This window comes from Dendrobium catenatum, unplaced genomic scaffold (genome assembly GCF_001605985.2).
Source record: "Dendrobium catenatum unplaced genomic scaffold, ASM160598v2 fragScaff_scaffold_776, whole genome shotgun sequence".
Taxonomy (NCBI): domain Eukaryota; kingdom Viridiplantae; phylum Streptophyta; class Magnoliopsida; order Asparagales; family Orchidaceae; genus Dendrobium; species Dendrobium catenatum.
Window position 1 is genome coordinate 292,186 of NW_021319238.1, and position 26,632 is coordinate 318,817.

The 26,632-nt window shown below is 34.4% G+C and overlaps 2 protein-coding genes and 1 pseudogene across 2 annotated transcripts; 1 reads left to right on the top strand and 2 right to left on the bottom strand.

Annotated features, from left to right (window-relative positions):
* Positions 1 to 836: 836 nt before the first annotated feature.
* On the bottom strand, positions 837 to 7,168 carry LOC110113354 (gamma-glutamyl peptidase 5-like). The gene is made up of 4 exons (XM_020845902.2): positions 6,727 to 7,168; positions 2,204 to 2,347; positions 1,616 to 1,783; positions 837 to 1,291 (listed from the first exon to the last, which is right to left on the bottom strand). Exons 1-4 carry the CDS (start codon positions 7,036 to 7,038, stop codon positions 1,184 to 1,186), a joined length of 732 nt encoding a protein of 243 aa, XP_020701561.1. The 5' UTR covers positions 7,039 to 7,168; the 3' UTR covers positions 837 to 1,183.
* A 5,948-nt stretch (positions 7,169 to 13,116) lies between these two features.
* On the top strand, positions 13,117 to 13,464 carry LOC110113355. Its single transcript, XM_020845903.1, has one exon. It carries the CDS (start codon positions 13,117 to 13,119, stop codon positions 13,462 to 13,464), a length of 348 nt encoding a protein of 115 aa, XP_020701562.1.
* Positions 13,465 to 17,116: 3,652 nt separating this feature from the next.
* The window catches only part of LOC110113359, a 36,199-nt pseudogene continuing 26,683 nt past the window's right edge, over positions 17,117 to 26,632 (bottom strand).

Consider the following 26,632-nt stretch of genomic DNA (forward strand, 5'->3'; position numbering starts at 1 on the left):
GCCAAATCGTCCCAGGACGATCAGACCAAAATCAATCGTCCTGGACGGTTCCCAGAACTAGTTTCAGGACGATATTTTGAACAGTACAGATCGGCCTGGACGATCTAAATATCGTCCCGGACGATCCTGAGAGGAAAATCCAAACCAGAGAGGAACAGTAAGGGAACGAGGTCTCACACCGCACCTAATAATTTTTCCTTGGAGGGATAGGTAGCACCATTTGTCGATGGAGGTAAATTTTGGGAAATTTTACTTTACCAAAATAGGCTCCAAAATGTTTAAGATAATTGACTCTCTTCTGGCAGTAGACTATGGGTGTAAACTTTTTAGATCTGTTATAAATGGATAAAGTAGAGAAATAAATGTGGTGGGCTCTGTGTTTTTTATATTTTTTTCTTGACTTAACAAATGAATTCATCTCATCTTACAAATCTTTTCATTTATGATTAAACGAGTAAATATAATTATATTAATTAATATTAAAAATGCAGTTATACAAAACATGTGGTTTTTTTTTTATATAAATTAAATAAGATTTTGAATTAATTATATATGAAAGTGATTCGATTCTTTTATGGCTCAGAAAAAGTTTAAATTTTTTAATGCTTTGGTTATGGCATAGATTGTGCTATCTTATTACTTCAAAATTTTGGGTAGATTTTTTATTATTTTTTTAATTTCCTGACTAAAAGGCTTCACCAACTCGAAAAAATGGCATTCAAACGCAGCTTAGCCTATGAGCAACTCTAGAAAAAATGGCATCAAGTTACAACCTCAAATTACATATCTGAAGAATATTATCTTGAAGCAAAATAAATTAAAAATTTTGAGATCAATTTTTTATGAAAGATATAAATAATCCTCATTATATTAACGAACCATTTTGGTCCTCAAGATATTAAAAAGAAATCAAAATACCCCATCAGGCTTTAGCTGGTTTGGTGGACGAGCTTGGTTGGAAACCCCCGAACCCATATTTGATTCCCCTCTCATGAGGCTCAACTCCTTAAGTGAGAAGAAAATACCTACAGGTCCTGCACCTATGACGCTGGTTGCTGGTAGGCTTGCCGAGGGATTATTACACTGTCATACGCCTCCTAAAGAGATGGCAGCGGGTAGATAGCCCCGTTCTCTAAAAAAGTTCTATTTAAGAGTTTGCAGAGCATACATTGACCAAACATTGCTACAACGACAATCTGCCCTTTAAGAAGCCTTTGCATAGCCTCTCCCAAACTCCCCGATCAGGCTCTCGCGCATCTAAGCTTTCTCTCACTGCTTCAGCATGGCAGTCCTGCACCACATCAAAATATCTTTCAGAAAATGGTGAAAATGAGTTCCCAGTTTTTGCTATTCGCTTGTACTAATGACTTCAAAACATTTTGAAGCAAACATTTGGGGCAGCTTTCTTACTGTTTTTTTAAACAATTTTTTATTAAAAAAAATTTAATTTAAGAAAATTTTATACTGAAAAACTGTTCTAGAAAACAGTAAGAAAATTGTCACAAATGAAACTTGAGAGTACGATAATAAGCTATGAACATTTTGGTTGAGTAGTATTATTATGCTTGATATTCGAAGTAAAGGTAGAAGGTAAAAGTGTTGAAAATAAGATCACCTGAATGAGTTTGTGTTGAAGAAGACGATCGACGAGGTGGAGGAGGATATCCTTGGTGTACTCTGGATGGCCTTGTATGCCCATGATGTGATCCCCACACTTAAACATCTCTATTCCGGTCTTCTCCGACCGGGCTAGCGCTTCAGCAAGTGGTGGTAGCTCCCATACCTACACCACTTCAAGCATGCTTGATACTTTGTGCTATTTGGTTGCAAGATTTAGGTTTTTGTTGGCGACTGATTTCTTTCTATTTCTTAAAGCAGTTTTCTAGTACAAAAATTTTAATTTTTACAATGAAAAGCTGCTTTAAGAAGCAATATGAAAGCCGTCTCAAACGAAGCCTTAGGCTTTCTGTGGGACAGCTTTCTTACTGCTTTACAAAGCAGTTTCTTAGTACATAATTTTTTTGAATTTGAAATTTTTTTAGTAAAAAGCTGCTTCATAAAACAATAAGAAAGACATCCTATTTGTTGCTAAAAAGTCCCTTAAAATACACAGGTAGGTATAAAGACATGTATAGAGTTCATCCATGGACATGCATGAGAAGGTCCACATGTAAAAAAGAAAAAATTCTGAGTTCGCTCTTACCTCATCTTGATGGCATTGGATTACTGGAAGGTGAGGAGGGATAAGCAGCTTGCTTAAGGAAGGAGAAGGATGGATACAGGTCACACCTATGTCCCAACCGTTAACAGCTCTACCTGTCTTCCCTCCCAATGCTCTGCATAATACCTGCATGAAGATTTACAAGTCATGAATTTCCTCTAAAGTTTGGAAAATATCTTATTAATAGTAATATAATATCTGTAATTAACTAAATTAATTAGTATAATCTTATTTAAATGTAATATAAGCTGACAACATTTTGTAATTTTAGAAAACAATTCTGAAAAAAGGTAAGGATTGTATTTTTTTATAAAAAAAACAATCTCAATTTTTATTTGAATTTATTTTTCATATCGTAAGATCATTTAATTTTTTTTTTACAGTTCATTAAAATATATTTATTTAGTTTATTTTAGTGGGACAAATCTATTACATTATATGAGCTTAATATCATTAATGTCCAATCAATTGTCCAATAAAAAATAAACTTTTTTAATTAAATTTAAATTAGAATTTAATTCTTAGCTAGTGAGATAAAAGTTGATGTTATTATTATAATTTTGAATCTCATATACATAAATTTATAGTTTCTATCTCTTGATATTTCCCTTCAAAATAAAAAAAATATACAGGAAACAAATGCTGATGCATTTATTCTCCATTTATTTGGGAAGATCTTGGAACATAAAGCCATTCTTCTAGCATATTTATTTTTATTTATTTATTTATTTAAGCCATTCTTCTAGCATATCACCTTATATTAGATAAATTTTAGATTATTATTTTTTGGATAATTAGGGGAATGAATATTATATTACCCACTCATACTCAAAAGAATAAAAATATATTTCTCCATGAGTTAACATATTCGTGAAAAGGTTGGAGTAACGCCAATGACAGATAAACTTAGAGAGTCGTCTTAAATGATTTGGTCATATAATACGGCGGTCTTTCAATGACCCGATTAAGAGAGTAGATGCATTAAATTTAATCTATATAAAAAAAGACAGAAATAGACTTAAAAAAATTTGATTAGAAAATATTATAAATGATATTTTTTTATTAGATCTAAATGATAATTTAACTCTTACCTTATCTTATATAGTAGACTGAATGATTGATAGTATTGTTGTTATAATGAGTTAATATTTGAACAAAAATAAGAAGAAAAATAATTAACTCTTTTATATCATTATAAAAAAAATTATTTCTCAATGAGTTGACATTTGGCTATACACACATCTTTTAAATGTTTTTTTTTTTTTGGAATATTTGAGGCAAAGCACTTAAATGTGTTTTCAATCCCGCTTTGAAATCCGCGAGGACAAAGTAATAAAGGACCCTTTCTTTAGAAAAAGGACGGAGTAGGTCCCATTGGGTCTTCTCCGTCAGTTATTTTACACAAAAAAAATCTTATTTGGGAGGAAAATTTTGGCCAACTGTCAATTTGCTTTACAAGACATCTGTCGTGTAATTCTCTTTTATTATACTAATCACAATAATCAAATACTTATTTTTATTATTTTCTACGTCAGTTTTTTAATATAAAATTTTAATTTTTTATATTCAAACAGATATTTTAAAGCAGTATAAAAGTTTTATCACATAAGTTTTAGATTTCGTTTGGTATAATATTTTTTAGTTTTTAAATTTTTTTTTTACGTTAAGAAGTTGGAAGAAGATCACGGAGATTCTAATATTTATATTTGTCCGTGCCTAAAAGTTTCTCATGAAAAATAATTGTTGGTAGTAGGAGTGTCAATATTTGATACGATATAAAAATCTGATTCGAATCCGATCTGAAAATTTTGGGTTGATCCCAACCCAATTTCGAAATAGGTTAGGATCCCGGGTTCAACCCGTTTGGAAAAACGGGTTGGGTTCGGGTTGACCCGAAAACTCGAACTCAACCCGATTTAACTTGCTTGGAAAAAATGCACGATGTAGAGTCGCGTCACGGCGTCACCCCGCCTACCGCTGTCAAGTGGCTTAGTCGTGTGACATTCCGTTGGCCATCACCTGCATCGTCACCCGCCCACGCCGTTACCATCGCCTGCGCAATCCGCCGTCCAACGCCTCCTTCAAAACAAGCTCTCCATGATGCCTCACCCCGCCTGCGCCATCCGCCCTCCAACGCCTCCTTCAAAACGTGTCCGCAGGTCGGGTCATGTCAACCTGGAAATCCGCACGGGACAGGTTTGGGTTGAAATGCATAACATGTTTGCAAAAACAGGTCGGGTTTTGGTTGGGTCAACTGATGTCGGGTCAATTTCGGGTTCGACCCAAACCAGACACGTGACCCGATTTTGTTATCCTTAGTTGCAGGCATCATTGATTCAAGTAACAGGAAATATCAAAATTCTAGCAAAAAGGAACATGTCGTTTGATCATTCTCATAATAAGAGAGAAAATCAGACATTTGGAAGACAAGCGTTAGATGTTGATAACCACCATATATTAGTAGCTGGCAATATCAAACAACTAAGAGGAAAAGTTCACGATTTCATTGATGGCAGACACCAATAGCTACAAGATGTTAATGCCAGTTGTTAGCAGCTATCGGTTGATAGCAGACAAAAATGTATAATATTAGGAATAATGGGTGATTATTTTGATCATTCAAGGCCTGAAATAAATGGGCAAAATAGAAAATCAAGAACATGTGGATTAACGATCAGCTGATGTTGAATCTAAATAAATATGGAGCCACATTTGATAAGAAAAATTAGAAGTTGAGGGACAATCATCTTGGTTGTTCTTCTAATAGAAGAGGGCTCGAGTGATGAGGAAAATGAGTGTTAGACATCACTCATCCACATGGATTAGATGACAAACTAATAGATTGTATTAAAAGAGAGATGAATCGGGGCTAGAGGTGCAAACGAGTTGAGTCGAGCTCAACACACAAGCTAAATCCTATGCTCGGCTCATGCCACTGAAACCGAGCTCGTCAAGCGGCTCGATTTTGGGGTTCGAGCACACATACATGTTCGCGAATGCGGTACGCGATTCGCACGTGCAGAGACCAATTCGCCTTCTACGGTTCACACACACTTCACCGCTTCGCCTTCAGCGATTTGCATGCGCTTTGCCGCTTCGCCAGTTTGCCTTCTGACTTTCGAGGCGCTTGACCAGTATTCGAGCCGAGCAGCATCTGTATCAAACTCTAGCACAATAATCGAACGAGCTCGAAATTCTGCTAGAGCCAGCTCATGAGGCGGCTTGACTCGTTTGCACCCCTAATGTGAGCATATGCAGCATCTTTTGCACTTAAGAATTTAACATATTATCATAGTAAATTTATTTATTTTTTGGTAAATTATAACATACCTATATTTTGAGACTTATTTTAGAAGAAATTAAAAGTAATGTTGGATAAATTTTTATTTTATTTTATTTTATAGCATCTTAATAATAAAAAGAAATTTAAAAAATTATATCAGCAACTGATATGTAAATCGGAAGATAGTTTGAGCCACTCCTGATGTCATCCACTCGTCATAGATTTTAGACTGAATAACCTATTTTTAAGATAAAATTTGATATATAAATTTGGTTAGGTTAACAAAAAATTTCACTAAATAATTTTTTTATTATATTTTTAATTTATTGATTTAGGCTATTTGGATTCGAATCACCCACAAACCCATTTTTTCGTGTTAGAAAATAAATATAAAAATAGATATGAGAATTAATATAATTTTTTTGTTAGAAATAAAATTTGATTAGAAATGAATTCCTATTGGATAGGACTGTTATTATAATTTAGAATGAAAATAGATTTCTTTTTGTTGAAGATGCTCTAAGATTGTGTAAGGATATTTTTACTCAAATTTAATTAGGATGTATCTAAAAATTTTTAAATATATTTTTATGTAATTTTAATAAAATTTTTTACTGATTATTCATACATAATATTCTTTTATAAGCAAATAAAATAAAATTGATATTTATTGTAATTATATTTTGATCAGATATATTGTCAGATTTTTTTTTTCTAGAAATTGTAGACCTTCCTCTCAAAGACAATCAATACCCAAAAAACCAAGGGGCTGTTTGTTAAATAAATCCTATAAATTCAGATTTAGTAAATCCTTTTCAAGATTTATGACAATTAGATCATTGAAAACATTACATATTAATTATGTGATTATTAATTTTTTTAATTTTAAGCTAACTTTTGAGCAATTTTTACTGAGAAAACATAGATCTGCTATATTTCTCCAATTATAACGATTGAAAGGTATATAAATTCAAATTCTCCTTAAATTTCTGTAAAATAAGTAAATTAAACCAATTCGAAGCTTCAAAGGGCCAATCTCAAATCGACCTACAGCCCATCCCCAAACTATCTCATCTCTGATTTCAACACAGCCGCAACCCCTAACAAGCTAAATCCCAAATTCGAAACCCTTCTCTAACAATGTAAAAGATCACAATCAGAATCCGAGAAACGCCATTCAACATTTAGGACAGTAAAGCAATGAAAGGAAAAAGTGTCTAACCTGATGTCCAAAACAAATCCCGAGGACCTTTCTCCTTCGTTGATGAAGACGCCTCAAAAGAGCAACCAGATCCTGGATCCAAGCATCATCGCCATGGGCATCACTGCGACTCCCTGTGACGACGAACCCATCGTAGATCTCGACGGCATCGTCGGCCGGAAGCTCGCCTTTCGCGACCCTATAAACGTCCCAAACCTCTCCTTCTTCCTCCAGAAGAGCCATGAAAACCTCCAAGTAACCTCCGTATACCTTCTTCACATACTCTGTATCCTCGGCGCATAGAAGCACGGCGAATCTCCTCTTGTCCTTCATTTTGCTCCTCCTCTTCGAAGAGGAGGAGAAATGGAGAATGGGGAGAAGGATTCGTTTGGTATCGATTGAGCACTGGTTTGAGCGAGAAGGGAAATGCGTTTATAAATTGGAATCAGGTACTGTTGGCCTATCAGTTCTGCCATATGGTATTTGCCTTAGGCCATCCCAACTGATAAACTCATTTTTCACTCCAAAATATATTAATACATCAAAAATATAACAATGGCGAGCGATAAATCGAGTATTTTCATCCACTACCTTTTCAACCTTCGGGGGTGGCGCTTCTCTCACAACTTAAATTGGTCCAGTGAGATTGCGTTCATCTTCGATTATCATGTTATGCAAAATTATCCATGTAGTTATTATATCATGAAACACATCTTTGCCCCAAAAACATATAGGTCCTGTCATAATTGTGAAACATAATTAGAGAGCTCAAAAAGTATGTTCTACATCTTTTTACATGTTTCATATTTTATTGCAAAATATTATTTCTATGGAGTACGTGGTTCTTGAATAATTTGCACAATGGTAGACCATTTCAGATATATATACTATTAGTCAAATAATAACCCATGTTATATTCTTCTCCTTGAATGATGTAACGATAGGGAAGAGCTATACCTTGAGATTGGAGAATATGTGGGAAGACTCCAATATGATTATATCATTATTAGTGCCTGACAAATCGAAGTAACCATGTCTTATCCAAAGATCATAGTCAGCCACAACTTCCAGAATAATTGTAGGGGATTCAGTACATCCCGCTTATTGCCCAGCCTAACCGGTGGGATAATTTTTTCACTTCAAGTGCATAAAATCTAATTTGCCCAATATTTATGGAAAACTATGTTGTTCATTAATATGAAGAAGTCTAGCCACATCATTGATTGTTGGTAATCTTAATTATTGCTCTGAAAATATTTGGACTACTACTCTACAAAATATCTTCACACTTTCGATTGTTATTGATTCACCTATTTTAATGTACTCGTCTGTGGCATCTGCGAGTAATCCATATGCTAACATCTAAAGGACTCAAGTTACTTTCGGGAGGGGTGATAAACCAATGTAAGCCTACTGGTGTGATCCATTCATGGGTGGAAGCAGCTATCATGTGTATTTACTGCATCAATTATGCGCAGAAACAATTTTTGAGACACTCGATATTTTTGTCAGAACATTGTATCATTGTATATTGGATTACTTGAGAAGTAATCTTAATAGAGTCGACGATCTGCAGCCATCCGGTCACGGTTGGTAAAAATAAGCCCTATAATTGAGCCTCCTACAGTGATGTGGTTAATAGGTCAAGTAAGCTGGCGTTGAATCATCATATTGTTATTTGTTATAGCATGGTGAAACATCGTTTCCTCTTCTTATAGATTATTTATCCGTTGGAGTATGTATTCTTAATCTATGGAAGAAGAAGATGAAAAACTACTATGCATATTGATATTTTGATGTTAATATCACTTAGAAATCTATTATTTATAGGAGAAGTGCAATGACCAGTCACATTCGGTCAATACTGCTTGAGATGTGTGAGAATCCCAAAGGATAAATTGTAGTGAGTGGTCACATCTCGTTATTGCTTCTTGAGAAGTGTGAGAATCAAAAGTATAAATTTTAGTGACTGATCACATCTGGTCAATATTACTTGAGAAGTGTGAGAATTATATGGAACAAATTGTAATGACTAGTCACATCCAATTAATGCTGCTTGAGATATGTGAGAATCACAAAGGACAAATTACAGTGAGTAGTCACATCTAATTAATGATTCTTCAGACGTGTGAGAATCTTATAGGACAAATTGTAATGATTAGTCACACTCGATCAATGATGCTTGAGATGTGTTAGAATCCCAAAGGACAAATTACAATGAGTGATCACATCTAGTCAATACTGCTTGAGAAGTGTGATAATATAAATGACAAATTCTAGTGAGTGGTTATATCCGGAGTGATATTAAATTACAAAGTAAGAAGGATGTCAAGAATACCAATAAAATTATTATATAAATAGGGGTGAGGATCATGTCATGTAATTGGTATTCTAAATTCATTAAGCCTCAAAAAAATATGTCTATCCGATCAACTGCATATTCTCAAGAGCAATATAAGCTCTTATACATAATTTACATGGAAATTTCTCAATACCCAATCACAAGTATATATTAATCATCAGATAACTTTTGGTCATGTATAAAATAAGCGTACAATAATTCCAAAAGTTAAAGTTAAGAAATTTGTTCAAAAAGATCTGTTTAGTCTCATATTCATACTATTGAGAAAGCAACAAGGAAGATGCACGCATGTATTTGACGGGTTAAAAATAGACATATTAGTGGTGCTTCAAATGAATATATTGTAAGTATTCATGTTTATTATAAAAATATTTCCTTTTTATTTCAAAACATATTTAATTATAATTATGCATATTGATTTATAGTTAGATCAAGCCACACTATTTTTTGCACAAGATGAAGCTAAGTTCACCTATTATTACGTTATGTAGCTAAACTCATCCCTAGTGTTGAAGAGAAGTGCCCCAAATTTTTATCAGGGCTCCAAGATATGATTCCTCAACTGTTAATTCCATTGAGTCTTGGTGATTACTCCGTTATGATTGAGAGGGCAAAAAGGATAGAGATTGAGCATTAGACCATGTAGAAGTATAGAGACTTTCATAAAAAAAAGAGAAGTTTTAAGAAGTCCAAGAGCTTCCAAACACATTTAAGAGGCTTTAGTCTGAAGAAGGATAAGACATATAGGAGCGGGAGTTCGTCCTGTGTTAGAGCTTGTGAGAAGTGTAGCATGATAAATAGAGGCGAGTGTCTTTTTAGCTCTAATGTTTGCTTTTGGCGCAACCAGCCAAGACAAATTGCTAGAAACTACCCGAGAGGTCCAAGGGAGGTGAAGTCCAGTGCTCGTCCACCTTAGCATAACACTGGTAGACAACTAACTATTGGTAGGCCTAGAGCATAGAAGTCTTCTATATTAGTACCTAGTCAGCCTACTACATGACCAATTGTTTAACCTCATGTTTATGCCATTGCATAACAAGAGGCTAAATAATCTCTTGATGTGATCACATGTATCATATATGTTTAAAGTCTACCTACTAGAGTTCTTTTTGATACTGGAGTATCACATTTATTTATTAATCATGGATTATCAAGAAGCATGCATTTAGTGTCAATAGTATGCCCATTGCACTGTTAGTTATGTTGCCTGATGAGTCCAATGTAATTACCATAAATATGTGTTTAACAATACTTTCTATTTACAAAAGGAAGTTTGATGTTGATTTGATCGTATTGACACTTTTGGAATTTGATGTGATCATAGGAATGCATTGGATGTCTAGCCATTTCATCTCAATATATTGCAATAAGAAAGTAGTAAAAATCAAGATTCCTAGGGGAGAAGCATGCATTTCAGGGTGATCGAGATGTATCATCTATGATAATCTAATTCTTGAAGGCATATAGCTTGATATTGAAGGGTTACCTGAGCTTTTTAACTCATATAAGGGATACTTCGAAGTAAGTGCCGGAGTTGAATGAGCTTGCCATAGTAAGGGAGTTATCAGATGTGTTTCCTTATATTTTGCCTGGAATGCCTCCTATTAAAGAAATTGACTTCTCTATTGATCTTTTGTCTGGTGCTGAACCTATTTCGAAAGAACCATATCGCATGACAGTTAAGGAACTACAAGAGCTTAAGGGCTAATTGCAAGAGTTATTAGAGAAGGAGTTTATTCGCCCAAGTACCTCACTATGGGGAGCGCCCATTCTTTTTGTTAAGAAAAATGATGGTAATATGTGGCTCTACATTGATTATAGAGAGTTGAATAAGCTTACCATCAAGAATAAATATCCTTTGTCAAGAATAGATGACTTATTTAATCAACTTATAGGAGCCACAATCTTTTCCAAGATTGACTTAAGGTTCATCTACTATCAATTAAGAATTAGAGAGGAGGATACCCCTAAGATAGCTTTTAGTCAAGGTATGTACACTACGAATTCATAATGTTACATTTTGAACTAATAAATGTTCAAGCTCTTTTTATGGATCTGATGAACTAGGTCTTTAAGCAGTGCTCAACAGTTTTGTCATCATTTTCATTGATAATATTTTAATATATTATTGTGATGAAAAACATCATTCCAATCATCTACAGATTATATTATAGATATTAAGGGGAAATGAATTATATGTCAAGTTCATCAAGTGTGAATTTTGATTGAAGAGCATAGTATTTTTAGGTCATGTGATTAGTGGTAAATGCATTATTGTTGATCAGCATAAGGTGCAGGCTATAGCTAAGTAGCATAGACCTACGACCGTTACTGAGATATGAAGTTTTCTTGGGTTAGTAGGCTATTATAGAAGATTTGTTGAAGGGTTCTCTAAGATTGGTACACCATTAAGTAGACTGACTTAAAAGGTGGTGATGTGATGAGATTTGAGTGGAAAAGTTAATATGAAAAAGTATTTCAAGAGTTGAAGACTTGCTTGATGACTGTGCCAATCTTATTATTCCTTCAGGAATTGAAGGTTTTCAAATTTTAAGTGTCGGATCACTAAGGGGATTAGGATGTGTCTTGATGAATCATGGGAAAGTAGTTGCCTATGCCTCTAGGCAATTGAAAAATTATGAGAATAACTACTTAACTCATTATTTGGAGCTTACTACAGTAGTTTTTTCTTTGAAGATTTGAAGGCACTACCTATATGGGGTGCGTTGTGAAGTATTTACTGGTCACCAAAGCTTGAATTATATCTTCACGTAGAAGGAGTTAAATTTAAGGCATAGGCGATTGATAGAATTACTTAATGATTATGATTTGGATATTCAGTATCATCCAGGGAGGACAAATACTGTTGTTGATGCCTTAAGCAAGAAAATGCCTATGAAGATGAATTGCTTATTAACCCAACAAGAGAAGCTGATTGAGGAGATGGAATGCTTGGAGTTATCTGTAATACTTCCTACGACTAAGAATGTGAGATGTTTGGGTCAAATTATAGTGCAATCTGATCTAAAGAGTAAGATAGCTGAAGCCTTGCTAAGGGATCCTGATTTTATAAAGATTTTTAATTTGGTGAGAGTAGGCCATGAAGAGGATATTGATGATGATGATCTTCTATGGTACAAAGATAGAGTTTTTGTGTCAAATATGAATGACTTGAGGAGGAATGTTCTCTATGAAGCTCATCACTCTGGCTATACCATTCATCCAGAGCAAGATGTATCAAGACCTGAAGGTCTTATTTGGTGGCCTAGGTTGAAGAGGAGAATAGTTGATTATGTTGCGAAGTGTGCTACTTATCAATAAGTCAAGACTGAGCATCAAAAGCCATGTGGATTACTTCAACCATTGCCGATCCTAGAGTAGAGTGGATGATATTACTATAGATTTTGTGACAAGCTTATCAAGATCTCGATAGGGTCATGAACTATTTGGGTTATCATTGATAGACTTACAAAGTTTACTCACGTCTTACCTATTCGAGAGACTGACTCAATTGGGAAGTTAATAATATTATATGTTGTAGAGATTGTTCGCCTGCATGGTGTACTGAAGTTCATAATATATGATCGTGATTGTAGATTTAGCTCTAGACTTTAGAGAAAAGTTCAAGAGGCTATGAGCACCAGATTAACTTTTAGTATAACATTCCATCCTCAGACTGATGGACAATCTAAGTGGACTATACAAATTTTTAAAGATTTGCTTAGATATATGTCCTTAATTTTAGTGGAGGCTAGGAATCCCATATTCCTTTGATAGAGTTTGCTTATAATAACAACTTTTAAGACAACATAGGAATGGATCCATATGAAGCACTCTATGGAAGGAAATGTAGATAACCCTTATATTGGGTTGAAGCAGACGAAAGGAAAATGATTAGCTCCAATTTGGTTGATGTTGCTAGCAATAAGATCATAATTATCATAAATAGGTTGCGAGTAGTACTATATAGGTAGAAGAAATAATATGATGCTAAACTTTGCTCCATGGAATTCAATGTAGGAGATTTTATTTTTATTAAGATTAGGCCTATGAATGGTGTATTACGTTTTGGCAAGGCTGGCAAACTTAGTCCCCATTACATTAGTGTTTTTGAGATTGTGGAAAGGATTGGGAACATGGCTTACAAATTGGCTTTGCCAGCTAATATGTATGCTCAACACAATGTGTTTCTTATTTCTTCCCAAAGGAAATTTATATTATATGTTCATTCTAAAATCATAATGGAACCTGTGGAGATACAACTAGAACTTACTTATGTTGAAGAACATGACCATATTTTTGAATTTAGTGTGAAGCAACTCAGAAGCAGAGACATACAGTTTATCAAGGTCCTATGGAAGCATGGGTATGAGAAGGAAATTACAAGGGAGAAATAATTAGAAAAGAAGAAATGCTATCCTCTTCTCTTTGTTTAAGATATACTTTGTCCATCTTGTTTTAATTTTGAGGATTAAATTTTTATTTTGAGGCGAGAATTATAAAACCTGAAAATATCGATCGTAAGCATCACACACATTTTGATGCTCCGTGACAAAATTAGGAGAATTTTCAAAGTTGTCGGATTTTGATAAAATAAATCTTATAAAATTGTATATTTAATTTTGATCAAATTGATATAAAAATTTATAATAAATTATGCATGATTTAGGAGATAAAAATCACTGAAGTTTCATAAAGCATAAATGATTAATGGGGGCACATGTGTCAATTTTCCTCACCAGCCAAATAAACTCCTAAGGGACCAAAATATTATGTCCCATCTCATTTGTTCGGCTGAATAGAGGGAGTGAGCGATCGAGAGAGTGAAAGGGCTGCAACTTGGGCGATGGAGTGCGGCGTCCGACAGTGGTCTTGGAGGGAAATCGTAGGGGAAGGCCGAATAAGCAATAATGTATGTTCCTATACCTAGAAATCTTCATTTCCCCATAGATATTTGGAGGAAAAAATTTTAGGGTTTCTCCAAAACTTAATATTTTTCAAAAAAAAAAAAAAGTTAGGGAAAGTCTAATGATGGATTTTAACCATGAAAATATAGTTTTCCCAAAATTTTGTTAAGTTTAAAAAATTAGGATTTTTCTGATTTTTTATTTCTATGAAAATTCTTTAACAAATATTGTTCCAAATAGTGTTAGGAATATTTTTTATGAAAGAAATTAAGATTTTTCACAAGTTTTTTATTTTCTTAAATTTTTATTTAAAATATTCCGAAAATAGATATACCCTAAATATTAATTAGATAATGGGGAGCTTTTAACATGAAATATACTGAAAATAATGAAATTTGTATTTCCAAAATTAGGGTTTTTAGGGAAAACAAAATCTTAAAATTATTTTATGATAATTAAACTTTTGATAAGGAGAGATCGTCGCGATGATAGACAACGAATTCATACATTTTGAGAATTTTTACCTGTTTAAGATAGGTACATTTAATTCTCCAAATTCAATGTTCTTTTTTGCTCCTTAAAATTAAATGCATTGCGATACGTTTTAGCATTAGAATAGAAAGTTGAAAAGTAATTATTATTAAATGCATTGTCTTGTTTAAATAATAATATGAATTTTTATTTAGTTCTTTTATGCCAGTTCTTTTAACGTTAAATGCATATTTATGCTAGTTCCACATTTTTATTTGAATAGAATCTTCATGTAGCCTTGCATAAGAATGTGATATATAGAAACAAAAGATTGTTATATATGTTAGTCACCTATCCTATAATAATTATTACATATGAATTTGTACATGTTAAGGCGGAGTATCAATATGATGCATTGACACAATATAGCCCTTCAGGGCAATATGAATATGACTCTTCAGGGTAATATAATAAAGGAAAATGATATGATGAATATGTATGTGTACATGATCAGTACAATTTTGATACTCCAGTACATGTGTATATGATACAAATAAGATATATATATACAAAAAATAAAGACATTGAAATACATAAAATGAAAGAAGTATTACACTTATGAAATATAAAATGATCATATGAATTCATAAAGAGATAGGTGCTCGACTATCTTTGCATGACATTATATAGTTACATGTTGCTCAGTCTCATATTACAACATGAATATTGATCTTTATTATATTGTAATTGAGTTTGGTAGAGTTGTTACCAGCTGAGTGTTAGCTTACTCCCTAACTTTGAGATATTTTTAGGAGAACCACTGTTTAAGGATGGCAGATAGGCAGCAATATACCTACTAGCGTAGGGTTACCACAAGAGACATGCTCTTTTGTTGAATGTACTTTTGATGTTTCTTTTTGCCATGGATCTCACATGTCTGGTTATGATCCACATGTATAAATGTCTTATGATATAATTATTATTTTTTTAATTTGTGAAAATTTTAGTGATTCTTTATAATTGTTTTGGATATTAGATATGTTAATATTTATGTGATGATATCTGATTTATGTTTTTAATTTTCATCCGATATCCATCCCTGCCTCGTTTACTCACGCTTCTTGTATCGGACCGTGACAACTCGAGCTCAATTCATTTATGAGCTCGCGAGCTGAGCTTACAGAGCTCACGAGTCGAGTTTAAGGCTGTTGAGGCTCAGCTCGTGAGCGTGCCCGAATTACTGTTTGAATTTTTTTTAAAATTATAAATATTTTTACTATACTTAAAAATTTTAAAAAAATTAAGTTCAAATCCAACACCCACATGGTTAATAGAAAATTTCTCAAATTTCAATGCTAACAAATGCATGCTGTAGCTTTAATTATTACTAAAATAATAAGTTATTGCAGCTTTAATAAATTTATGCAGCAGCAGTAGCATTAATTATTGAGCCTAAAAATTATATAGTGCTTCTGTCCTCCCAAAGCAACAGGCTTCTTTTCTCCGCCGAGCTCTCCACTGTTGAAAAACTGGCGTCAAAAAAAAAAAAAAAAGGCGGGCGGAAAACCAACGCAGCTAGGCGCAAAATTGAGAGCTCAATAAGCTCGTTACAATGTCGCGAGTAGAGTTTGATATTTAACTCGCAAGTCAAGCTCAAACACCTCCTGACTTGAACTCGACTCGACTTATTTACACCCCTAACCTCGGGTGTCATGTTGATTAATTGTGATCATAGTGATGCGATGCCACTCACATTTTTCTTATGTAAAGAGCAATCTAAAGCTTGATGCTCTTGCACCTTTCAATATTTTGTTTAACATTTCATTTTGCGAGTAAGAGAAAATGCACACTGTTGAGTTAGCTATGCCAAGCAAAGAATTAGTGAGGAGGGCATCAATTCATCTTTTTAAGGGCGAGAGGGATGAGCAACATCTTTACACTTTGGTGAATAAGGTGAAGGACATCAAAGTTCTCCCCTAATCAGTCCAATAGTTTATTGGGACTATTGTCGGCGCCCCTCCCCCTAGTGAAGAAGGTAAAGGTTGAGTCGAGTGTAGTAAAAATAAACATAAGATTATTGGAATTGGGAAAATTATTACGTGCGGTGTCCGGATTCGTTTAGAGACGAATTCGGATGCACTACATCACCCGGGGCCCGATGCATCCGGGTGACGTGGCACGTCCAAATTGGCCTCTGGACGGTCCGGACACCGCATGTAATAATCTCTCGTAATATTGAGAACAGTGACATGAGTTCCGCTTTGGAGCCCAATGGAGGTACTTGTTACTGAAGTGGTAGTTTACACCGAGTTCGTAATAACCTTAGTTAGAGTTGAATTGATGGCTCCCCCAAAGGAAAAATTATTACATCCGATGAAAATACCGAGCATACCGAGTGTACCGAGCACTTTAGTGACGTGACGTTTTGTTATTGGTTTTCGGATGCATTCGGTAACCTGACGGAATAATTACTCCCCCCAAAGGAACGTAAGAACTACTTGTAGCACAAAAATTATATTGAACTAGAAATTTTTGTACTAGAAAGCTACTTTAAAAGCATTAAGAAAGCCATCCCAAACGAAGCCTACATTTCAACAATAAATCTGAATATTTGAGCAAATTTTGGCAAGCAGGATCATAAACATATAAGAAAGTTTTTAATACCATTCAACCATGAAGACGAGAAGATTTTGATACTAGAATCTATGTTTTCTGAGATGTTGGCATTGCCAGGGAAACGCCCTGAACTGGCAAATCTTTCCATTGCTGAGTTACAGTTTTTATTTGAGTGTAGAATTGTACTCCAGCTTTGCCTGTTATTCAATAGAAGAACTCCTTTGGGTTAGAAAAGGTTGAAGGAAATGGAAAAAAGTTGGGAGTATATTAAGATAAAAATTTGGTCTGAATATAAAACATGAATAATTAATAAATTTTTTAGATTGTTTTCATAAAAAAATAAATCTAAGAATTTTAAAATAGAAAAAAAAAAAAGATCAAAATGATCGCTTTGACTCTTTATGAAAAGCCAAAATAATATCTAACTATATTAATAGATCAGTTTGGTCCATCGATTCCTTAAATAAAATCCAAAATATTCCTGCCATAAGACTATTTTGATTTCTTCTATTAAAGATTTGAGGGGCCAAAATAATCCTTTAATATAATTGGGGACCATTTTGATCCTTTATAAAAGTCAAGAGACCATTTTAATCCTTTTCCCTTTTACAATATATCTTGATCAAATTTTGATCAAAACATTCTGACACAATTTTTTCCTTAAGGAATTGCAGAAATGCATGGAGGAAAAAAATTTGGTCAACATATTATCAATATAATGCATAGTAATCAATTAAAATTTATATTGCATTCATCTTTAAAAAAATTTAACAAATCTGAAAACTATCCTAACAAATAATTTAGTCAGAATATCTAAACCAACATTTTTCCTTGGAAAGATTGTGCAGAAAAAACAATAATAAATTTGGGCTCACCATAAAAGTTAAGATCACCCGCAAAAGAAGCCTTTGAACCAGTGAATGAGAAGAATGGGAGAGGAACTGGAATAGGCACATTAATGCCAACCTAGTCATAAAATAAGAATAAAAATAAGAGAAGAAAAAAAAAAAGTCAGATAAACATCTCCAGAAACACAACTGATAAATATACATGTACAATTCTTAGCTTAAACATACAAATTATTTTTGAATAGTGAATTATTTCAAGAATACGTGCGGAGTCCGGACGTAGAGTTACGTCCGGAAAAATGTGACACGTGTCATTGTATACAGTGTGTACAAATTTATACACATTATGTACAATTGTGTACAGTGTGTATATTATGTATATAATTTTGTACACACTATGTACATAATTTTATAATTTGTACATAGTGTGTGTACAATTGTACACACTATGTATAAAAATACATGTCATGTTTTTTATTGGTGTCCGAACATATCCAGACTCCGCACGTAATAATTTCTCCAGGATTTGGCTAAGATGCTACAAATATCATGCATTCAAAATTCCGACGATTCTGGCGACAAATATCACTTACTGTTTAGTAATAGCTGTTTATAATTGATAACTTAAACATACCTGGCCAGCTTCTATATCATTCTGAAACTTCCTTGCAGCTATACCTGATGAGGTGAAGATGGATGCTCCGTTACCATACCTTGTCCAAAGAAAATAGTGATTTGGACCTGTTAAAGTGATAAAAATATGGATATCTGAACTCCATCTTGAAAGGAGAGAGAGATTACTTGTTATTGTTGACAATGGTGATAGCCTCTTCAAGACTTTCGGCCTGTCAATGTTATATGCAGTAAGAGTCATACAAGCGAGAGGGAAAACATTCACAATAATAATAATAATAGTAAAAGCTAACCCTGTTCATAAAGACCAGTACCAGGAAGCACTGGGCACCTTTATTTCAAATAATATAGACAATTAAAAATAACCAAACATTAATGAATTCCCCAAAGAAAGCTTGCCCCTACAGTACCTAATCAGATTATACAAAAATAAACAGTAAATATTCGCACTATTTCACTGTTAAACTTCATAAAAACATGGAGACCCAATGATTAGGAAAATGGGGTAACTCCAAAGTGTTTTAATTATAGAAACTGAGAACTTAGAGGGAGAATGTGCTCCACCTAACTAAAGAGAGCTTTTCAACTTGTCCGTGGCAAGTTCTAAGACGGTGGCATTTACTACCAATTTCTTTAAGAGATTAAAAAATGGCGGTTATCCACAAATAGCAAAAATACGAGGCCTATATGTAAAGCAGCTTAGGTGCGTACCTGCATGCAGAGGAGAACTGGACCGAAAATCTCCTCCTGTAGGATTTAACAGAGGATGACATTAAAATGTGTGCAAAATTACGTAGACGCGTCATTGAATGGTGAAAAATTCGCAATTAAAGGTGCATCAGACAATTAGTTCTTTTGTGAGAAATTATTACGGGCGGAGTCTAGACGTAGAGTTTGCATCCCGACTCTACGTATTTACTGAGCATTTATTGAGTATTTGCTAAATATTTATTGAATATTTTTGCTTAGTATTTATCGTATATTTACTGAGCATTAAGTACGCAGTAAATATTCAAAAATACGCAGCAAATACGTAGTCAATACTTAGCAAATACTCAGTAAACTTGATCACGTGTGAACATTTCATTGGAGTCCGAACACAACTCTACATCCGGACTCTGCACGTAATAATTCTCGGAGGAGAAAAATAGAAATAAGTCAATGATTGTGGTGATGGTTGTGACAATAAAGAGGATAGCTATGATAAATGTAAGATGACCCACCAAACCTCGATCCATATGATGAAAAATACCTAGGGTTAAATGCTTGAATACCTTATAACATTCCATGTCAGATGTGACATCAGTTAAGATTGTAGGTCCCACAAAGTTGCCTGCTTCATAACCAGGCACCTGAAGAAGAAAATAAGAATGTTTAAATAATGGTAAGCACAAACAAAGCACATTTGATATATAATGGTGTGATTTTATAAACGGAACAAAATTCTAAAATAGATATAAATTTGAATCATATTGCAGTTGTTAGGATAAAAATAAAACATTAAGTAAAAATCAAATGAAAATAAGAGAATAAATACAAAACATAAGTTTACCAAATCAAAATCGGATTAATTTCGAGTTGACGGGTTGACCCGAATCAGACCCAATTTTTAAATAGGTCAATTTTTTATACCCGAACATGACCCATGTGTTAAACGAGTCAACCCGAACAGAGAATTTTCAGGTCAAGTCTGGGTCGGGTCAATGTTTTACACCCATACTCCAATTCTTCCAATAGAGAATTTTTTTAGTCTCCTGAGAGATTTCGGCAGCCTCCTAGCATACCCTCCCCTCGAGGGGAGGTTGGGGCGGCACTTGCCGATAATTTCTTCCCGATCGGACCTAAGGTCGATAGCGTGAGGTCTTCGCTTTAAAACCATCCTAGCTAGACCTAAGGTCGACGATGCGATGTCGTGAATTTGAAATCATCTTGGTCGGATTAAGGCCAATGGTGTGAGGTCCCGATCTGGAATTTCTCCAGCTGGATCTTAACGTCGCAATGGCTTCATTATTTTCATATAGATATAATTTAAATGAATGAAAGCTGCTTTAACTACTCGAATCGAGAATTTAGAATCTGACTTAAGGAGAAGTATTTTCGCACAAATAAATGAATTAGCAATGAATGAAGTGTGTTATTGCACGTGGAAGCCATATCTAAATAAATTTGCACGAATAGATCTTGTTCAGGCAAATTGTGTTCACCATTGAGTATAAAGAAACATGTAAAGGGGCTATTCAATATTTGTGCGTGAGGGTGAAAAAAGGCGGACAAGAGTCGCACAAGGGGAAGGGCTTTCAGGTATTCATTTGGGTTCGAACGGACCTGGTCACATCAAGGGCCGAGTATTCGTGAGTGAGGATGAAGCAGGCGTCGGGATCTCGCGGGGGTGTCGGATGCAGAAGGCTAAGTGGACTGGTGTTCGGTCGGCAGTGAGGAAGAAGGTGGAGGCCACACTCGCGCCTGTACATGCTTGAATTGGGTAGCTTCATACATTGGAGGCGTGCAAGAGGTACAGAATTTCGAAGCTGAAATGAGCATGAGCCCCGTTCCTCTATTTTCTTGTATATTTATAGAACAATTTCACGTATTTATCGAATGGAATTTCCGTTTTTGAAACAACACTTCCGTTCAATTGAAACATACTTTCTGAAGCAGCATTCATTCATTTCCAATTTCCCTCTTCTTCTTTTTTTTTTTTAATTAGTCAACACTACGTGGAATAGCTCTAATGGCACATAAGATTAGAGAGAGTCGCCTTAGATGATTTGGTCACATAAAACGGCGGCCTTCTGATAACCCAATTATGAAAATAAATGTATTAAATTTAACCTATGTTAAGAAAGGTAGAAGTAGACCTAAAAAAAACTTGGTTAGAATATATTAGAAATGACATTTATTTATTAGATTTAATTGAGAATTTGACACTTAACCGGACACAATGGAGAAATAGGATTCATGTAGCCGACCCCACGTAGTGGGATAAAGGCTTGATGTTGTTGTTGTTTAAATTAGTCAACACTCAGATGGATGAGTGACTTTACTCTTAGAAACAAGATAAAAAATGAGCATATATGTGAAAAGTTGGAGTAGCTCTAGTGGAAGATAAGATTAGAGAGAGTCACCTTAGATAGTTTGATCACATAAAATGCCGGCCTTCCGATGATCCGGTTAGGAAAGTAGATGTATTAGATTTAACTTATGTTAAGAAAGGTAGCGGTAGACCTAAAAAAACTTGATTAGAAAATATTAAAAATGACATCTTTATTAGATTTAAATAAGAATTTGACTCTTAATATAACACAATGGAGAAAAATGATTCATGTAGCCGGCCCTGCATAATGGGATAAAGGCTTGATGATGTTATTGTTATGATTAAGGATGCACATTTCTCGCTCACAAACACTTTTTATTTTTTGCAGATAGTTATCCATCCTCAGATAGTGTATAGAGTTATTTAGAAAGGCCTTTATAAGTCTATTGTACATACTCCCACTCAACCCATCACCCTAAAAGTTATAAAGAAGAAAGTCAACACTTCTATTTTTTGAGGAGAGAGCAAGGAAGCCAACAGAAGGATAGTCAACCACAAGCTTGTTCACTCCATTTCACTAAGAGATGAAGCAACTTTATGCCATTATTAAGGAGAAGAGTAGTGACCAAATAAGCCTTTTTGCCATTATTATAAAATGCTTTTAGTGTTTATGGAATTTTGTGATATGTGCTATATTGATTTCTCATAATCTATTATATTTGTTTTCATTACTCTGTGATATAGATGCTATGTTTCATTTCAAATAATCAACAACAAAAACAACAACAATAACATCAAGCTTTTATCTTACTACATAGGATTGGCTACATGAATCCTTTTTATATAATCAGTTTACGAAATTTATAAAATGTATTATGTTGTAGTATAACTGTTGTGATTAAACTCTTTATTTTATCAGCATGGGATATAATCAATAATCAAATTAAGAACAAATAATGATCAAACAATGATCAAATACTAAACAAATAATGATCGAGTGTTCTTCATAACATGATAAAACCTCCTTCAAATCATCTTCAATTCACAATTTAATAATGTTCAAGCCATCTTTGTACTAAGATCGAACCATAATCGAACTACGATCCATCCATCTTCTAATCATGATTGATTAATAATTGAACCACCTTTGAACCTATTTCATATACTGTGACTTCAAAAAGCAGTTTGTAGTTATCTATTATTGGGGTATTTTCATTAGGAGTGAGTTTTCGGACATATTTATGAAAATAAATAACGGACATATTTTGCAAGAAAACAAACAATCATATTTCTCCACTTTTCACTAAAAGGAGGCAGATAAAATCATATGTCCCCATGATTATGTGCTGTGAGAAGTTAAAAAATGACCACCATCCTAATTTCCCAATGCAATTTTACAAGTAAAAATCTGAAGAGAATTAAAAAAAAAAAAAAATAGAGAGTAGATGCAATACTTCGAATAAAAAGAGAAATACTTTGATGCAATACTTGATTTAATAATTATTTTAAGCTAAAACTACGAACATCTACTTGGAGACGAGGCTTACCACAATGTTTCTCCCATCAAGCACAGCCCTCGCACCACTTTCAGTTCCACTTTGGATCAATCTGTAAATACGATCCTTTGCCTGTTTATAAGAAGCAATTAAAGAGTCATGGAAATATCCCATGCGTCTAAAGAGAAATCAAACATGCAAATCCCCGAAGAAATTTCACTAAAACAACATAGATAGAATTCCATGCCCATCATAAATTGAGACTTGAGAAATACATAAACACAGGCAAACCCACATGCAAGCCCACGGTAACAAATAAATACATAAAATTTTTATAACATAGTACTATTTAAGCAAATATTCCTTAAACTACACCTGTCTGCTAATTACAGGACCAAGATCGGCCCCAGCCTCAATGCCAGCATTTACTTTCAATTCTTTGGCACGTTTAATCAGTTCATCCTCCCTAAACAGACCCAAGTAACAAGGTAACCCCATCAGAAATGCTTCTAAATTAAGCTTGAGCAACTACATTTGTCGTAATGTATCAGGTGAAAATCAAAATATAAATTCAAAATTTTAGTTACAGTACCATGGTCTTGATCCTCCAACAAATACAACGGTACTGAGAGCCATGCACCTTTGTCCAGCAGCTCCAAAACCAGCGGCAATTAAGGAATTTAATGTTGCATCGATGCTTGCATCAGGCATGACAATAGCATGGTTCTTTGCACCCATGTTTGACTGAGAAAGGAAATCTTCTTTAGATAACTTTATTACTTGTGCGAAAGAACTATAATTACTAACAGTTAAAAATAGTGGGGGAAAAAACAACTTTTGCGTTTTCGAAGAATATGACAAATTCTCATTAACAGGTTTACCTGAACTCGTTTCCCCTTAGAGGCAGCTCTCGCATAAATGTGCATTCCAGCCTAGAGAGAAACCACTGACATAAATTATTACCCATCGTGTGGCAATAATCACCACATTTAAAATTTTGACCGGAATAGGAAACCGTCAAAATACTTGTTTCATCTGACAATATCTACTTGCAATAATTTAGTCATAGGAAGCAGTCTTACATTCCACATTTATCATCTAATAGCAGCTGAGAAAATCTATTAAATTATAGTTGTTAAAACTTTTAATAATGCATAGCCGCTGATATACACATCATAATCCTTAACACAAAAGTAGAATATGATTGATTTCCCTGACATTATGTTAGACCGGTCCATTGGACCGGTCCAGCCGGTCTCAACGAAATGGAGGCGGAACTTTTCCACCTCCTACAGATGCCATGTGAGCCGCCGAAGTCAACGAACCATTTTAGGAGAGATTTTTGAGGGATTTGGGGGGGAAATTTGAATGTAGGGACTGTTTAGGGATTTTATTTTGATTTGTATGCATTAAATACTTTGTTTTCCTAGGGTTAGGTCATCTTGAATTTGGCTGAAATTTAAGATCTCCTAAATTTAGTTTTTTCTTTAGGCTCTGGCGGCGTCTAGAGATTTGAGAGAGATTGATCCTCCTCTCGAATAGAGGATCAATTGTATCTGGCTATTTTCCGTTTCCCTTTCATCAAATAAAACAAATTATTTACTGTTTTTGTGATTTTGTGCGGATTTTTGTGGAGAATTATCGCTGCTTTCCAAAGATTGATAGAAAATACTTGAGATCTACAAGTGTTTCCTATCAAATTGGTATCAGAGCTGTTTTTGGGACCTTTAGTGGGATGTTTTGGTGAATTTTAGCAGTTGTTCTCGGGATTTCGCAGAAGAAAGTTGCTGTTTTTGAAGGTCGAAGTTCAGATTTTTATTTCTAAAAAATTCCGGGCATCAATGGACGGCCAAGAAAATGGATGCGTTGGAGGAATGCCTCGAAGTGGAGATTGGACAAATGAAATCTGAAATTTCATATCTCCAAACTCAAGTTTCAGATTTAAAAAAGAATATTTTAGCCATCCATGATAAGTTCGATTCAAAATTTTCCATCAGGGAAGTGATGTTGAAGAAAGTGCTCGAGGGCCAAACCAAAATATTACCGTCGGAGGGGAAGGAAAGTGCCGACAACCAGGGAGATGGGAAAAATCCTAAGCCAATCAGGCAAAGTGGAGATCAGGAGGTGGTGACTCGAAAGGGAGAAGAGAGAATACTTCTCCATGAGCCTATTCCTAGGGAGGAGCCAGATAGAGAGTATGAGGAGAAGCGTAAGAAGGTAGGGAAAGAACGAAGATGTGCTGATTTAGAGAGAAGAGGGGCGAAATTGGAAAGGGAAATAGGTAATTATGACCAAAGGGGGGCTCAATTTGAAAGGGGAGGGGGTTTGTTATGATTCAAGGGGTGCTAAATTTAAAAGGAGAATGTGAGAATTTGATGAAGGGCTTGGGTATGAATGTAGAAGGGATGATTAGGACACTTGGGGGGAAACAACTCCTTTGGGAAGAAGAAATTATGAAGATAATAGAGAGACTGAAGGTGATCTACAAGTGTTTCCTATCACATTAATAGCATTTTATAACAAACTTTTCACCTCAAAATAAGTACACTTACAATGCCAAAACTCAAGACCCGGAAATAAATGATTGAACAATATACAGCTTTTAGGGATTAGCTCTCCCTTGTGTGTATCTTAAGGCATTATAAAATGCCAAATTCAAGAAACGGTATGACAGAACAAAAGTAAGCCCTCTCTTTCACATCAATTCATATTTAGGGCCCAAGATTTTCTGCCTTGTCCGGAATTGGACACCCTTTACAGATGGAAAGGAAAACAGAATGCCCGTGAGATTATCTGGCCATGCCAGAGAACTGAAACACAAATCTATTCAAAAACTGGGTAGCAAAAAGTTGGAATATACACATTGCATGAGAACCGTGTGGGCACAACCATTCACTATTTCCTGTACCATGTGGCATGCAGGAGCATAACAAAAGGAAACCAAAATTCTAATTAGACAAACTAAAAGTTAAAACCATCTCTCAAACAGGGGAAGGGTTGCTTACTGTATTTGAACCAACAAAAGATATAGCCCTGATATCATCATCATCGCATATGTTGTTAACAATGTCCTGCCAAATTCAACACATACGGACCCGTAAAAGCATGATAATGAATGTACAAATTGATACTTGAACAAAAGTGAAATAAAGAAAAAAAAAGCAAAAGAATACATAGGGCCTGTATAATTTCTTAGTGATATATGCCACATATGGTACAGAAGGCACAAGCTATGCCAAAAATACTCATCCATCAAACTAGAGCAAAGAGATGCATCGACAATGGCGGATCCATGATTTTAGCAGAAACAAGATTTTAGTAGTGGGACTACAAGGGTAATAACAAAATGGTTCTCAATTATATATATATATATATATATATATATATATATATATATATATATTGCTAGGTGGGTTCAAAGTCAATTACAAATATAAAGTGAGCATAACATCAATTATGGATATTAAATCTAAGTGAATATGGAGAAATTCATCATAGCTAATATTGGTGCTTGAATCCTTCAGGTTAGAAATAAATAAACATACTGTTTGAACCAAGCA

Coding starts and splice junctions, on each gene's coding strand:
- LOC110113354 (XM_020845902.2), bottom strand. CDS start 7,038: ATGAAGGACAAGAGGAGATTCGCCGTGCTTCTATGCGCCGAGGATACA. Junction 1,784..2,203: donor TCCAATGCCATCAAGATGAG/GTAAGAGCGAAC, acceptor GAAGTGGTGTAG/GTATGGGAGCTACCACCACT. Junction 1,292..1,615: donor TTCAACACAAACTCATTCAG/GTGATCTTATTT, acceptor GATGTGGTGCAG/GACTGCCATGCTGAAGCAGT.
- LOC110113355 (XM_020845903.1), top strand. CDS start 13,117: ATGAATGGTGTATTACGTTTTGGCAAGGCTGGCAAACTTAGTCCCCAT.